The 14,643-nt window shown below is 35.1% G+C and overlaps 1 protein-coding gene across 1 annotated transcript in view; it reads right to left on the bottom strand.

Annotated features, from left to right (window-relative positions):
• The window catches only part of LOC133336323 (hybrid signal transduction histidine kinase G-like), a gene marked incomplete at its 3' end in the record, with an annotated part of 47,807 nt that overhangs the window by 15,087 nt on the left and 18,077 nt on the right, over positions 1–14,643 (bottom strand). The window contains exons 5-6 of the mRNA XM_061544617.1: positions 12,706–12,826; positions 2,656–3,232 (exon numbers count right to left, since the gene is read on the bottom strand). Of these exons, the coding sequence (XP_061400601.1) occupies positions 2,656–3,232; positions 12,706–12,826 (698 nt within the window). The remainder of the gene's footprint in view (positions 1–2,655; positions 3,233–12,705; positions 12,827–14,643) is intronic.

Genomic DNA, 14,643 nt, shown 5'->3' with positions numbered 1-14,643 from the left:
TAAAAACACTGAAGTAAACCAGTAAGGAAAGTAGTAAAGTCGGACGGGTCCGACTATATGATACCCTTCACCACTATGGGTATATTAAACAGTACTATTAACATGAAATTGGATGAAATAAAATATGTGATATTTATCTAAATGTGAATCTACCTAGATCTATCCATAAAGTATGTAAATCGACTTGAAACAAATATAAATAGGTCATCCGTTGGGCTATGTCTGTACTTCTACAAAACGCAACTACGTAATTATATGCTCAATTTTGTAAGTTGTGCAAAATTTGATGTCAATCTGACTAACATGAGGAGTTTGATGCCCAATTTACTTGAAATAGGGCGAAAATATATATGAAAGCTCTATCCAAATATTAAGCGATTTCAAACAAACTTGTCACAGGTTAGGTTATACTAATTTCAGAACGTTTTGTTCCTATCAGCTTATTGGTTCCTTGGTGCATCAATTACTTAAAATCAATCTATAATAAAAGGGAGCTATATCTAAATCTGGACCGATTTTCACGAATCAAGGCAGACATAACTCTAGGCTCAATTCAGTACGTTATGCCAAATTTCGTGCAAATCGAAAGATATATAGCGACTTTGGTGCACCATTTGCACCGATTTTCACGATACTTGGCAGATATCATTCTAGGCTCAATTCAGTACGTTATGCCAAATTTCGGACGGACATGCATAAATCGACTCAGAAAGTGATTCTATGCATATTCTCAAAAGGAACCATGGGTCTATCTCGATTATTTTTGCCTGTTACAAACATATGCACAAAGACATAATACCCTGTACCGCAGTGTGGTGAAGGGTATAAAAAGTATTTGAAAATCTCAATATAAATCACATTAAACGCCTTTAAAAATAAGTATACCCCCAGCCTTATAGCCATGAGGGTATATACATTTTGCTACGGTAAAAATGTCATAGAAACGTAATAATCAGAGGCAAAAAATTTGAAGTCGATTTAGAATTGTCCGTCCGTTTGTCTGGATGGCGGATGCTAGGAATATGTAAATCGAATTTCGAATATTCGATAAATCTTTTGTTTAAGTCTTTTTGTTTTGAAAAGTCATAAAGTCGAAATCAACCTTTGATCTTTGAGGAAATCGCAAAGTCGACTTTTCAAGATCGAATTACAATTTTCTTCATAAATACTTGTTTAATTATCACAAAACCCAAAATTCCAAAAAAATTACACATTCCGGAACTTTATTTTACCAGTTGCCAATAATTCATATAGTAAATTTTGCATTAGTCTGTAGAATTCGAAAATCGATTTTAAACACATTTTAAACAGGTTTGACAAAATCAAAAAATCGAAAAGTCGACTTTTTAGTCAAAAATCGGAAAATCTTAAAATCGATTGTTTGGTCAGAGGCAAAAATTGAAAAGTCTAAAATTCGACTTTTGCTCTCGACTACGTATTCAAGCTCTCGACCGATTTCATCAGAACTCTGTACATAGTAATATTTGTTACGAACACAAATCAAATATTTCGAAGATGGGAAATATCGGTGCAGAATACTAATTTTATAACATCATACGAACGGAGAATCCGATTTGAACCGAACATTACACTACCTAATAGTTTGACCAAGTCTTTATAGTTTGAAGATAGGTCATATCGGTTTACTCCTTCGAGTAACTCCCCCAAAAAGGGGGATAAATGATTCAAACCTACTACACAAATGGTGATTCTGTCACAGTCACATATCGCGGGATTCTGAGGCGATTATATCTAGAAAAAGGCACCAAATCACATACACATATGTTGGAAAATTTGGTATGGATGCCTTATCTGAACGTGGAACTACATGGTAAATTTTCTGCCAAAAACCCGAACTGCTAACTTACAGCCACATCGATTGGAAAATGCGCCTAGAATCATAAAAATGGCTAAAATGTGTTAGGACCTTTTTAGGAGCTCTATGTCAAAACTTTATCCTATATTGTATATTGCCTTTGAATAAATCGTTTACGAAAAAATCTTGGAATGCAAAATGAACTCCTATCTATCAAAATAACTAAAACCGAGCGGAAGATGGTTTACACCCTCCACAAATGAAGTAAAAATCAGTTATGTACGCCCCGATCGAACTTTTTATAGTCTTCACCATGGTGACAATGATCACTTACTACGCTGATGTGTGCCAGCCTCCAAAACACCGAAACGCAAAATTTAAGCATTTTCGGTTGGAAAATGCGGCTACAACGCTCAAAATACCGAAAATTGGGAGAGACCTTTATATGGGAATATGGACCAATGATCATAATTTTCTGCGCGGATGTAGAGCAGCCTCCAAATCCCCGAAAAGACAACTTAAAGTATTTTAGTTTGGAAAATGCGGCTACAAGCCTTAAAATACGGAAAAATGGTATTGCCATATGTGAGCGATATGCATATTCCAAAACGTGGATCGGTATATCCTATTCAATATTGTAAGTGCATTCTTAAATATTATGAGATCTACTGCGATTTTAACAGTTACAAGGAAGTGTCCAATTCGAAAGAGTTTTACTCTGACCAATAATATATTTTCACTTCATACTCCAGGATGGGGGGTACAGCGCACCTCCTGTGAATGTATCCTTAAACAAGATGTATACAATTCCCTAAAAAAATTATACAACAGTAACTTACCTTCTGACAACGCCAATTGCCATTTGTATCGATTGTTGTTGTTGTTGCAGTTGCTGCCGTTGTTGTCGCCGATGTTTTGTCACTCTTAATGTCAGACGTCTTTACGTCATCATTTGTTGTTGCAACTTCGTTGCTATTTACGATTTTCGGCGACTGGATTAGACCCGTATCGAGACAAACCGCCAATATATGGCTGTGAGCAATGTGTCGTGTAAGGAGTCTTAAACTTTGGCTAATTAAATCGATTACGCACAGGTGTTGCGACTTTTCGATGGCAATTAAAATCGTAAATGTTACAAGACTCGGCGATTGCTGTTGCGGTTCGGTTTGATGCTGTTGCTCTGGCGGCATGTTGTCATTTAAGGAGGTGGTACATGTTGAGACTGTTGTGGTGGCGCTTGATGTGGATGTGCCGTTTGAGGCTGTTGGTGGTGGTGGTTCAAATGCTGATGTCGGTGGAGGTGGCGGTGAGGAAGTTTGTGTGTTGCTTGCTGGGGCCGTTGTTGTTGATGAATGATTTGAAGAAGTCGTTAGCTCAGTTTTAGCCGTGTTTAAAGTGGCAGTTTTATGGCCAGAACTAGGGGAGAAAAGAAACAAAAAGAGAACTGTATTATATTTTGTTATTGCATATGTAGCAACAATCATGATTTACGAGATCGGATTGCTATTGTCAGATGTGAGCAGTGAGCTTTTTTTTGTTAATGGCTCTTAAATGTGTTTTCTGAATATTGCTGTAGTTTTCATTGTGAGTGGCGGCGTAACTGATTTGGGGGTAATATTCTGAACATCATAAATTTTGAATGCAGTTGACATTTATTGCACTACATGTCAGTTAGGAATGGTCATCATCAAAGGGGGGATGGGGGGTGGATACTTACAATAACCCATGTGACTTAATATATTGCAGATGAAATTCTAGTTCTTACTCTACATTTCATAACGAATTCAAATGAATTTTAGATCCACAATGTAGCTTACCGAACTTTTTATATCACTACAAGGTGAGTATTCAAAATAAAAAAGTCGGTGGGGACATTTATATAGGGAGCAATGTCATGGTAATTTACTGCATGACAAAGAATAAAAACTTTGAGGAAATAAAATATTTTTTTTAAGTGGTCCCGCCTTATGATGAAAATGCAAGAATTTACTGATTTTCAAAACAGTCAATTCGTCGAAGAATTTTTTCGACTTCGATTGAGACGCCTCCAAAATCTGCATATCTTCTGGTGACGAAAATCATTGACTAAAAAATTACCAGACTTCACTGACAGCGAAAAATAGGCGTTTATTTGCTTCGAAGTGCTGCTAATATGTTCATGGATGAGATAAACTGGTAGATGATTACTGAAGACTCCAAGGACATTCACAAATATTAATGGGTCCCATAGTAACCATTCCATCTTAGATGTGGGGACTGTATCAACAGATTGGGTTCAACTCCAGACATGACTTAATTAAGGAACCCCCCCATTCTCGATTTTTTATTTTTAAGATTTTAAATGGGCTGGTAAATGCATACCAATGCTTGTTAAGGTTTGTAACTTTGCACATATATATTTGAAGATTTAAAAAGGAAGAAAAATAATTTACAAAAAGTGTTTGTTGTTGTTTTTTGTGATCAAAGAAAAATCCTTATTTTTTATGGCGGGCATGATAACTCCTCACTGGAACATCGGAATCCGAAAATTCCAACGGTATTAGAAATAGTACATGTCGGGCTCTCGTATGAACTAGGATTATTAACTTCGCTCTAAAATTAACAAAATGGCGGACCGTTGAAAAAATATTTTTGGAAAATCGCCGATTTTTGACCAAAAACCAAGTTAAAAAACCAGTAAGGAAAGCAGTAAAGTCGGACGGGGCCGACTATATGATACCCTTCACCACTTTCGGTATATCCAACAGATGAAACCTAAAAGACGTCGAATTTTTAAAGGACCAGGGACAAAATTATGAAAGTCAATTATAAGCGTATATATATATACGCTTATAAACTTAACATATATATATATATATATATATATATGTCAAAATTTAATCCGATTTGAACTAAACTTGCCACACGTTATGTTATAGTAACTTCGCACGTAGAGCAAATTGGTGTGCCTATTGGACTCACAATGGTAAAGCATTTAAAACCAACTTCTAGGTTATTCTCACTACAGTACGTTGTGAAAGGTTTGTGTCAATTTTTGTAAAATCGGACGACACCATTTACATTAAATCAGACGAAAATATATATGGGAGCTATATCTAAATCTGGACCGATTTTCATGAAACTTAACATACATTCATTAATTTATTACGCAATGCCAAATTTCGTGCAACTCCAAAGATAAATAGAGACTTTGGTAAACCATTTACATTAAATCGGACGAAATTATATATGGGAACTATATCTAAATCTGAACCGATTTTCTTAGCACACATCATTCTAGACTTAATTCAGTACACTGTGCCAAATTTCATGCAAATCCAAAGGTATATAGGAACTTTGGTGCACCATTTACATAAAATCAGACAAAACTTGGCACACATCATTCTGGACCTAATTCAGTACTCGGCGCCAAATTTCAGGCAAACTAAACTATATATGGGAGCTATATCTAAATCTGAACCGATTTTCTCGAAACTTGGCACACATCATTCTGGACCTAATTCAGTACTCTGTGCCAAATTTCATGCAAATCGAAAGATATAGAGGGAATTTGGTGTCCCATTTACCTTAAATCGGACGAAACTATATATGGGAGCTATATCTAAATCTGAACCGATTTTCTCGAAACTTGGCACACATCATTTTGGACCTCATTCAGTACTCTGTGCCAAATTTCATGCAAATCGAAAGATATATAGGGACTTTGGTGCACCATTTACCTTAAATCGGAGGAAACTATATATGGGAGCTATATCTAAATCTGAACCGATTTTCTCGAAACTTGGCACACATCATTCTGGACCTAATTCAGTACTCTGTGTAAATTTCATGCAAATCGAAAGATATAGAGGGACTTTGGTGCCCCATTTACCTTACATCGGACGAAACTATATATGGGAGCTATATCTAAATCTGAACCGATTTTCTCGAAACTTGGCACACATCATTCTGGACCTCATTTAGTACTCTGTGCCAAATTTCATGCAAATCGAAAGATATATAGGGACTTTGGTGCACCATTTTCCTTAAATCGGAGGAAACTATATATGGGAGCTATATCTAAATCTGAACCGATTTTCCTTAAATCAAAACTTGGCACACATCATTCTGGACCTAATTCAGTACTCTGTGCCAAATTTCATGCAAATCGAAAGATATAGAGGGACTTTGGTGCCCCATTTACCTTAAATCGGACGAAACTATATATGGGAGCTATATTTAAATCTGAACCGATTTTCTCGAAACTTGGCACACATCATTCTGGACCTAATTCAGTACGCTGTACCGAAATTCGTGCAATTCGAATGATTTTGAGGGACTAAAGTACGTAAATCGGACAAAAATATATATGGGAGCTATATCTAAATCTGAACCGATTTTTCCCAATTTCAATAGGGTTCTTGAGCCAAATAAATGAGCTGTGCCAAATTTCAGCCAAATCGGATTATAAATGCGACCTGTACTTTGTTTACAATTTAACATCAACAGACGGACGGACGGACAGACGGACGGACGGACATGCATAAATCGACTCAGAAAGTGATTCTATGCATATTCTCAAAAGGAACCATGTGTCTATCTCGATTCCTTTTGCCTGTTACAAACATATGCACTAAGACATAATACCCTGTACCACAGTGTGGTGAAGGGTATAATAAGGACGATCTTCACCGATTGGCTTTTTCCTAGTTAATACGATAGCTATACACTCACAGAGAAACGGGTAAAAATTTGGAATCGATTGGGTAATTAGTTTTTGAGTTATCGTGCCCGCCATTCACAAAAGAGAAAAACGCGTTTAAAGTTTGAGAAGCCCTTCAGCCGTCACTTGATGCTGACACAATAAATCGGCTATATCTTCAAGAGTTCTTGAGATTTTTACTTGAAATTTTGTAGGGACATTCTTGAATTAGTGTAGATTCGAAAAAACTAAAAAACTTTTTTGGCCCCGAGAAGGGAGGGGGGGCTCCCTTGAAGAAATTTTACAATGCAAGAAAAATATTATAATCTCTTGGTACCAGGCCCGGACTATACGGCGGAGAGACACTGTAGATGTGTGTGGCCTTGCATTGTCCTGGTGGAACACAACACCTCTCCTGTTGGCCAATTCTGGCCGTTTCTGGTCAGGAACTCATAATAAATAATCCCCTTCGAGTCCCACCAGCTGCATAGCAGAACCTTTTTGGCCATTGGTCCTGGTTTGGCCACCGTTTGAGGTGCTTCACCGCTTGGTCCTGGTTTGGCCACCGTTTGAGGTGCTTCACCGCTCTTTGACGATCGTTTTCGCACAGGGTTATCGTATGTGATCCATTTCTCACCTCTAGTCACCATCCTTTTAAGAAATGGGTATATCTCATTCCGTTTGGTCAAGGCTTCGCAGATGGAAATTCGATCCATCCTATTTTTTTTCTGTTAATTGAATCTAGGTTTGTGTAAAAGGTTTTATGGTCGATTTTTAGCTTCTGGGCGATGTTACGCCTGTTAACATGCCGGTCAACTTCGATAATTTCCCAGTTTTTATTGAAAATATCGACGAAAAAATAATGGATTTCTTTTTCCCCTACATAATTTTAGGCCAACCCTTTCTTTTCTTCGAAGAAGATCTGAAGGATTATTATACCAGTTTGTTTTCAAATATTAGCATTCTTACCCTTAAAAAGTGGAATGAACGAAGTCAAGCGGCGTTCACTATATTCCAACCTAAATTTTGAGATATGAATGCATTTCTAAGACCACTTAAATGTGCATTCAAAGCACATCTTCCACATACCTAACATAGTGTAGGGCACCACATTCCCCCTCTAACTGACTTTGATTTTTTCTTTTTGTTAAATAAATCACTTCCAAAATTTAGATTATCTTAGGGCCTCTTTGCGATTACGACTTATTTCTTATCCGCTGTTCTGCTATAATGAAAAAAATGTTTCTTCATATGAATATGTATACATACAACCTGTACTCTTGAACTGTCATAAATGCCAGTCATGGTAAATAACTTGAATTTCAAAGTAACACCAAATCGTTGTAGGCAAACAGCTCGCCCGCTCGTTCGATGTTGGCAGTACTCCGTTTTGTTCTCTATCTTCAATTTGACCATGACTTAGAATTGATTTGAACAACATTCTTTAACAGTTCACAGTGGGTAATGCCGAAATGATGTCGGTCGGTGGCTAAATGACGTAGGTTGGATACCACCACCAACCACATCATGCCTCGTGGTTCTTTGGGATGGACTTGTTTTGATTCATTGTACCTCATAAAACGAACGACCGACCGACCAATGACTTGTCTGACATTTTTATAACACATGTCGTTTCTGGCCTTTGTTGGAGTTTTTAAAAATTTCTTGGGTTGTGTTTTTTATGTTTTCAGGCGAAAACAGATAAGCCTCCCAAAACAATACGTTAAAAGGTAATTGATATATTCTACAATTATTAGTGTTGATTTAAACGATATGTTTCAAGCGAAGATTTTTTTCAAAGAACTATCGGGAAAATATGCAAGGATTTTTAAAATATATACAAATAATTTTCAACGACTTTAATAGTTGGATTTAAAAAAAATATATATATATTTTAGGCACCGTCTGAGCTATAAGATTGGATCTTCAAAAAAATAATTTTTCAAGGACTATCAGAGCTATAGGCGTGGATTTTCAAAGAATAATTTTTCAAGGTCTATCAGAGTTAAACGCGTGGACGTTTAAAGAAAACTATTTTAAAGGACTTCAGGGACTATCAGAGCTAAAACGTGGATTTAAAAAAAATAGTTTAAGGACTATCAGCGATATAAAATGGTTATAAGTACTATCGGCTCTATATGTGTGTGTTTTAAAGACTATTTTTAAACCAACTTGTACTTTTAAATATTATAAGGATATATAAACGTGTATTTCAATAATTTTCAAGCCAAAAGTGGCGTTTGTCAATGAATAAATTTGTATAGACTACAAAAGCCGGAATTTACTATTAATATATTCTCATATTATTGTCTATAGTAAAAACTAGTTTCACGAGTACTAACTGTAGTCTGGACTGTGGCTGGCCTTCAGACCACATGAAGTGAACTTTTATTAAGGCATTTTTGAATTTTGCCAGAGGTTGGCGTAACGCCTAATACTGCGAATGCCTAGTGTGAAATGCATTTCAAACGTATCCAAGGTGTAGTAAGAAATTGTTATACAAACCTGAGAAATGTTTCTATTATCCGTAAAAAAATTCGAATTCGCTATGCATAGGTAGTACATTAAAAATAGATCTACTTAAAATAGTGGCTGTAAAAATAATCGTTTGATTTGAAGCGCGACCTGTCAATTTTCGTAAAGATATTAAAGGCGTTAAAATATCATGCATTTTCCATTAAAAAATATATCGGATTTAGGCATACAGAATGATATATGGAAAATCGTTAAAATACAAAGAACCAAATAGGTGATACAATTATGATATTTAGAATAATCGGGAATCAATGACTTCATTAGAGGTGGTATGACTTTAGAATCATACAGTTATCTGTTTAAAATTAAAACGCCAAGAATTAAAAAAATGGAATAATTCCGAAATATATAACACCTGAAATACCAAGTTCACCTATTTTTCAACTTTCAAATAAAGTGCAAATGTTTTGTCCAATACTGTATGATAAATATTGTGAGCTCTTTCGTGATTTCAAATGGCAGGGACACGGACAGGATGAAATCGACATATACTTATACTTAGATCATGGTATGTATACTCTGGTGAATATTTTTAATGACAAATTGTATATACATTTCACTTTATGATGACGACCAAGGAATCCTTATATAGACTTAGAACTTTTCGATAATTTTCCAAATGTAATTATTTTCGGAGTATGTAACGGTATTAAATTTTAAATATGATTCGGCAACTTCCTAAAAATAGCACGATTCAGCAGTCCTGGAGGAAGAAAATAGACATCTTAACCCAATGCTTTGCGCCCTAATGATCAAATAGCTCTCGACTTTTATAACCTCCACAATTCGCACACAAAGAACAAAGAAAACATTAAAAATATGTAGGATATTTCAAATCATGGACATGGAGATTTTTTTAAAAGCTATAGGAAAAAAATCATTACAATTCAGAAAAAAAGTATGCAATCTTTATTTGAGACGATAGTAACACAAATATAATTTCATGATTGAAGATTATTTGATTCAAATGTTGACCGCGACTGTAGCTAAATGATCATTCGTTTGGTAAATTTTGGCATACTATTAAAAATATATCTGCGGCAGCATTCCATTAGCCCTAATCCCCAAAAATTCTGCAATGGGGTAGGTCGTTCGGCTTCATTTCTTGCTCTAGCTGTATTGGGAGAGGTTTCGAACCTAAATCCTTCCGAAATTTTCAAGCTTTGGTAACAATGAATGCCGTCCCATTTGAGTCATTTCATTATTTAGTTTTCAGAGCGCAGAATATCTTCGGCAATTGATGGTCGTTATTAACATAAACAAAATCGCGTGTAAACAAAATCCATTTTTTTATTTTATATGAACCTATAACTTCTCAAGAATGCTCCTTTAAAATTTCAATTGAAAATCTCAACAATTCTTGAAGATATACCCGATTTATTGCATCAAGAGTGTTTCTCACACTCACACAAACAGTTATTTTACGATTGGAGGGGACGATAAAACTTTTAATCCAATCGGTTTCAAATTTAACACGATATTCTGGATCTACACAGCTACCGTATAAACTGGGATAAATCGAATCGTTGAAGATCTTCTCTATTTTCGAGCTTGGTTTTTGGTGGACATTTGTTTATCTTTGTGTTTGTTCGAAAATTTTCCATACCATAACCAGATATGTAGACTTTCTAAATGCGTTGGAATTTTGAGACTCAGATGTCTCAGTGATCGGCAATCATGCCCGCCGTTGAAAAAGAAGGACTTTTCTTTATTTCCAAAAAAACAACAACAACCTTTTTTAATTTATTTTCTTCTTCTTTAACCCTACGGTCAATAACCAAAAAAGTATACGTAGATCAATAACCGTGGTACAATTCGTACACAAAGATAGAAACTCACTAAAAAATTGGACTATCGTAGGTTTTTTGTTTTAAATAAGTCTATGCGATCTTTTTTAATATAGGAACTCAAAATTATATATACATTAAAATAAAATATATTTAAATCCATGCTTAAATGATAATCTATCTAAAACAATCATAGTAAATTCGTTATAGCTTTCGAATGGGTTAAGCTTTTTTAGTTATTTTTTTTATTGGGATCTTATTTAGGTGTTCCTCAACCCCTCTGCAAATTTTTGTGGCCCTAGACAACATGGGGCTATCAGGGCGACTCGTGGAAATCAGATACTACCCTGGTTTTCCTTTGGTATACAGAGACTAAAACAATTATTATTGCCAATTATTCACATTTTATGAGTTTAGAGATTGTGATTGGCACATTTTTAACACTATTTAATACTTTAAAACGTTAGTTTATGATAGTTTATATATTTACGCCAATTTAGGATTGTAATAAAACGGACTAATTCGATTATAGAAAAAGTGTCAGGCCCAATATGAAGAATAATTGGATAATTACGAACAATAATCATTGTTTTTGTCCCTGTATACCAAAGGAAAACCAGGGTAGTTTCTGACTTCCACGAGTCGCCCTGATGGCCTCACGTTGTCTAGAGCCACAAAAATTTGCAGAGGGGTTGAGGAACACCTAAATAAGATCCCAATAAAAAAATAACTAAAAAAGCTTAACTCATTCGAAAGCTATAACGAATTTACTATGATTGTTTTAGATAGATTATCATTTGAGCATGGACTTAAATATATATTATTTTTGATATATAATTTTGAGTTCCTATATCTGTTTGATCCGCATAAAATTTAAAACAAAAAACCTCACGATAGTCCAATTTTTTAATGAGTTACAGAGCTATCTTTGGGTGGGTACAAATGTACCACGGTTATTGATCTACGTAGGTAATAACTTTAAAAAATTGTAAAAATTATATATATGGAAAATATTTATAAATTTTTTCTTCGATTATGTGTGAAAATACCTCAAGAATGATTCCTCAAAATTTGATCTAAATATCTCCATTATTAAAAATTTTAGAGCATTTTTATTCAAAAAAAGGTACAAATGTACCCGGTTATTGACCGTAGGGTTAATAGAACCCCCATTCTCGATTTTATATTTTCGAGATTGTCAATGGTCTGGTAAATGAATACCAATGCATGTTAAGGTTTGTAACTTATATAATTGAATATTTAAAAGAGAAGAAAAATAATTTTCAAAATTTGGTTGTTGTTGTTTTTGTTGATTAAAGAGAAGTCCTTATTTTTGATGACGGGCATGATAACTCCTCACTGGAACATCGGAATCCGGAAATTCCATGGGTGTTAGAAAGAATACATGTCTGGCTCTCGTATGAACTAGGCTTATTGACTTCGCTCAAAAATTGGCTTTATACCAGTTCATACGATGGATATGCACTCCCAGAGAAATGTGTAAAATTTTGGAACCTATTGGATTATTAGGTTTTGAGTTATCGTGCCCGGCATTCGTAAAAACACTGTTTCGAGAAAGTTTGAGAATCACTCTTGCCGTCACTTGATGCCCACACAATAAATGGGCTATGTCTTCTTGAGATTTTCACTTGGAATTTTGTAGGGACATTCTTGAATTAGTGTAGGTTTGAATTAAGTAAAAACCGGAAAGAGGGGGGAGGGGGGTTGTCCTTTAAGTCTTTCAAATACATGTATGCGAAGTTATAAGCCTTTAAAATTATGGATGCCCATATGCCAGCGGATTGAAACTTTTCGAAATTTGAAATGGTGAATGATATATATATATATATATATATATAATTTAAATAATTTTACAAACAACTTACCTTTCCGGTATTGTACTGTAGTACAAAAGCAATGTGGCAATTTCATAACAATTCAGGCCAGCTGTTAACACACTTTCAGCATCAATGGTGATCAACGGATTTCCTTTCAAGTCTCGAGTTCCTTAAAAAATAGTAAAAGAAAATGAAAGCAAGAAACAAATTAAATATAAATTAATTCATAACAATATACAAAACATAAATATACATATTCATGGTGGTGGTTGTGGTCCAAGACAAGACCTGATAATTTGTTAAGCTCTTTAATAAAAATATGCCAGACCATTATTCTACCATTAGAAGCTGTACAACAACGCATTTCCCTAGTTACCTGCCTGCAAAGAGAAATTTCTGTTGTGCCAATGAAATATGAAATGAGTGCGAAAGATTTTCCAATTAAAATTTCATTTGCATATTTCATTGCACCAAAGAAAATGTGAAACTTGCAGAAAATGCAATAACAAAATTTCATGAGGTGTGTTTTTGGTGAAGGAGAAAAAAAATTGCAACGATCAAATGTCAATATAATGCAATCATCACTTGACCAATTAACCAGACAGCAAGTTAGCCAAGTTAAGTCAAGCCAATCAGGCAGGCAGCTAGCCAGCCATCAATCGGGGATCAAGTTACGTTGGTGGTTGGTATTCGTTTTTATTGACAAGTTATTAGAATTTACAAACTGCTATGTGATGTGCGCGAGATGCATCTGATGGAAGTGATGGACAGTCCAGATTTTTTCTCAGCTTCTTAATGGACCCATAATGGAGACAGTGGTAGTAATGTAAATTTCGAAAGTACTGCAGCAAATCAAATAATAAAATTGTTAGATTTCAAGGGAATATGACAAGGGTCTTACATGTTCTACTCAGCACTAGAAAGGAGTGATTCATTGAGATTTTATACAAAAATTAGGATATAAAACATATGGGCATGATATTTCTATAGATCAATATAGCTTTCATTAATTTGATTTAATATGGGGGTGGATATCAAGAGTTTTGATTAAAGCCTCCTATTTACCAAGGCTATGGTTTTGTATAGTCCTTCAATAAAGATTCCGCATCATTTTCGGTATTTTAAAGGGCTTTCGGCACATTGTCAACAGAAGTAGATGTAATTTTGCGTTTCAGTTTCTTGGTGGGTAAAAATTTAGCTGTCAATACAGATCTATATTGTGGCATGTGACATGACATGTAACGGTTGAAGTTTTAAATCTCTTTTTTCCAACCGAAGAGGATGAAAACGTCAGAAGAATTTTATTGTAGATTCCCGTATTGCAATCCTTGCAAATCCATCCCGCTCGCATCGTTCTTGAAAACGACAATGCAATTTGTAAGTATCAATGGAATGCTTATGAAAGTTGACATAAGATTAATAACAAAATATCCATCACGAGTTCAAAGTATTTAAACATTTTTGGGGTTATCATTAAAAAGGGTAATTTAATTGAAGTATATGCCTCCCTGTACAGTTCTGACAGTCAAGGATGGATATCAATGGAAATCTTACGAAAAGCGGAAATGATTCCAACTCGATTCCGAGGTTTTTTGGCTGATCATTCCTTGAAGAGACTATTGGGGCTGTGTCTTGCGGAACAATTCTGCTAGTCTAAAAGCTGCATCTATGGAAAGCTTATGCAGAAAACTACCTATTGGTACAGCAAGAAGATTTTTTGTGTTAAATTAAAAAAAAAACAGTAAGGAAAATAGTAAAGTCGGACGGTGCCGACTTTATGATACCCTTCACCACTTTGGGTATATTCAACAGATGTGTTAGGATTCATCGTCGAATTTTTGAAGGACCATTATGGAACTGGACCGATTTTCAGGAAACTTAACACACATCATTCTAGACTTAATTCAGTACGCTGTGCCAAATTTCGTGCAAATCGAAAGATATTTAGGAACTTTGGTGCACCATTTACATTAAATCGGACGAAAA

Source organism: Musca vetustissima, unplaced genomic scaffold (assembly GCF_032173495.1).
Source record: "Musca vetustissima isolate MV318-11 ecotype Yass unplaced genomic scaffold, APGP_CSIRO_Mvet_v1 utg293847, whole genome shotgun sequence".
Classification (NCBI taxonomy): Eukaryota; Metazoa; Arthropoda; class Insecta; order Diptera; family Muscidae; genus Musca; species Musca vetustissima.
Note: the sequence above shows the minus strand (reverse complement) of the source record. Positions and strands in the feature narration are given on the sequence as shown.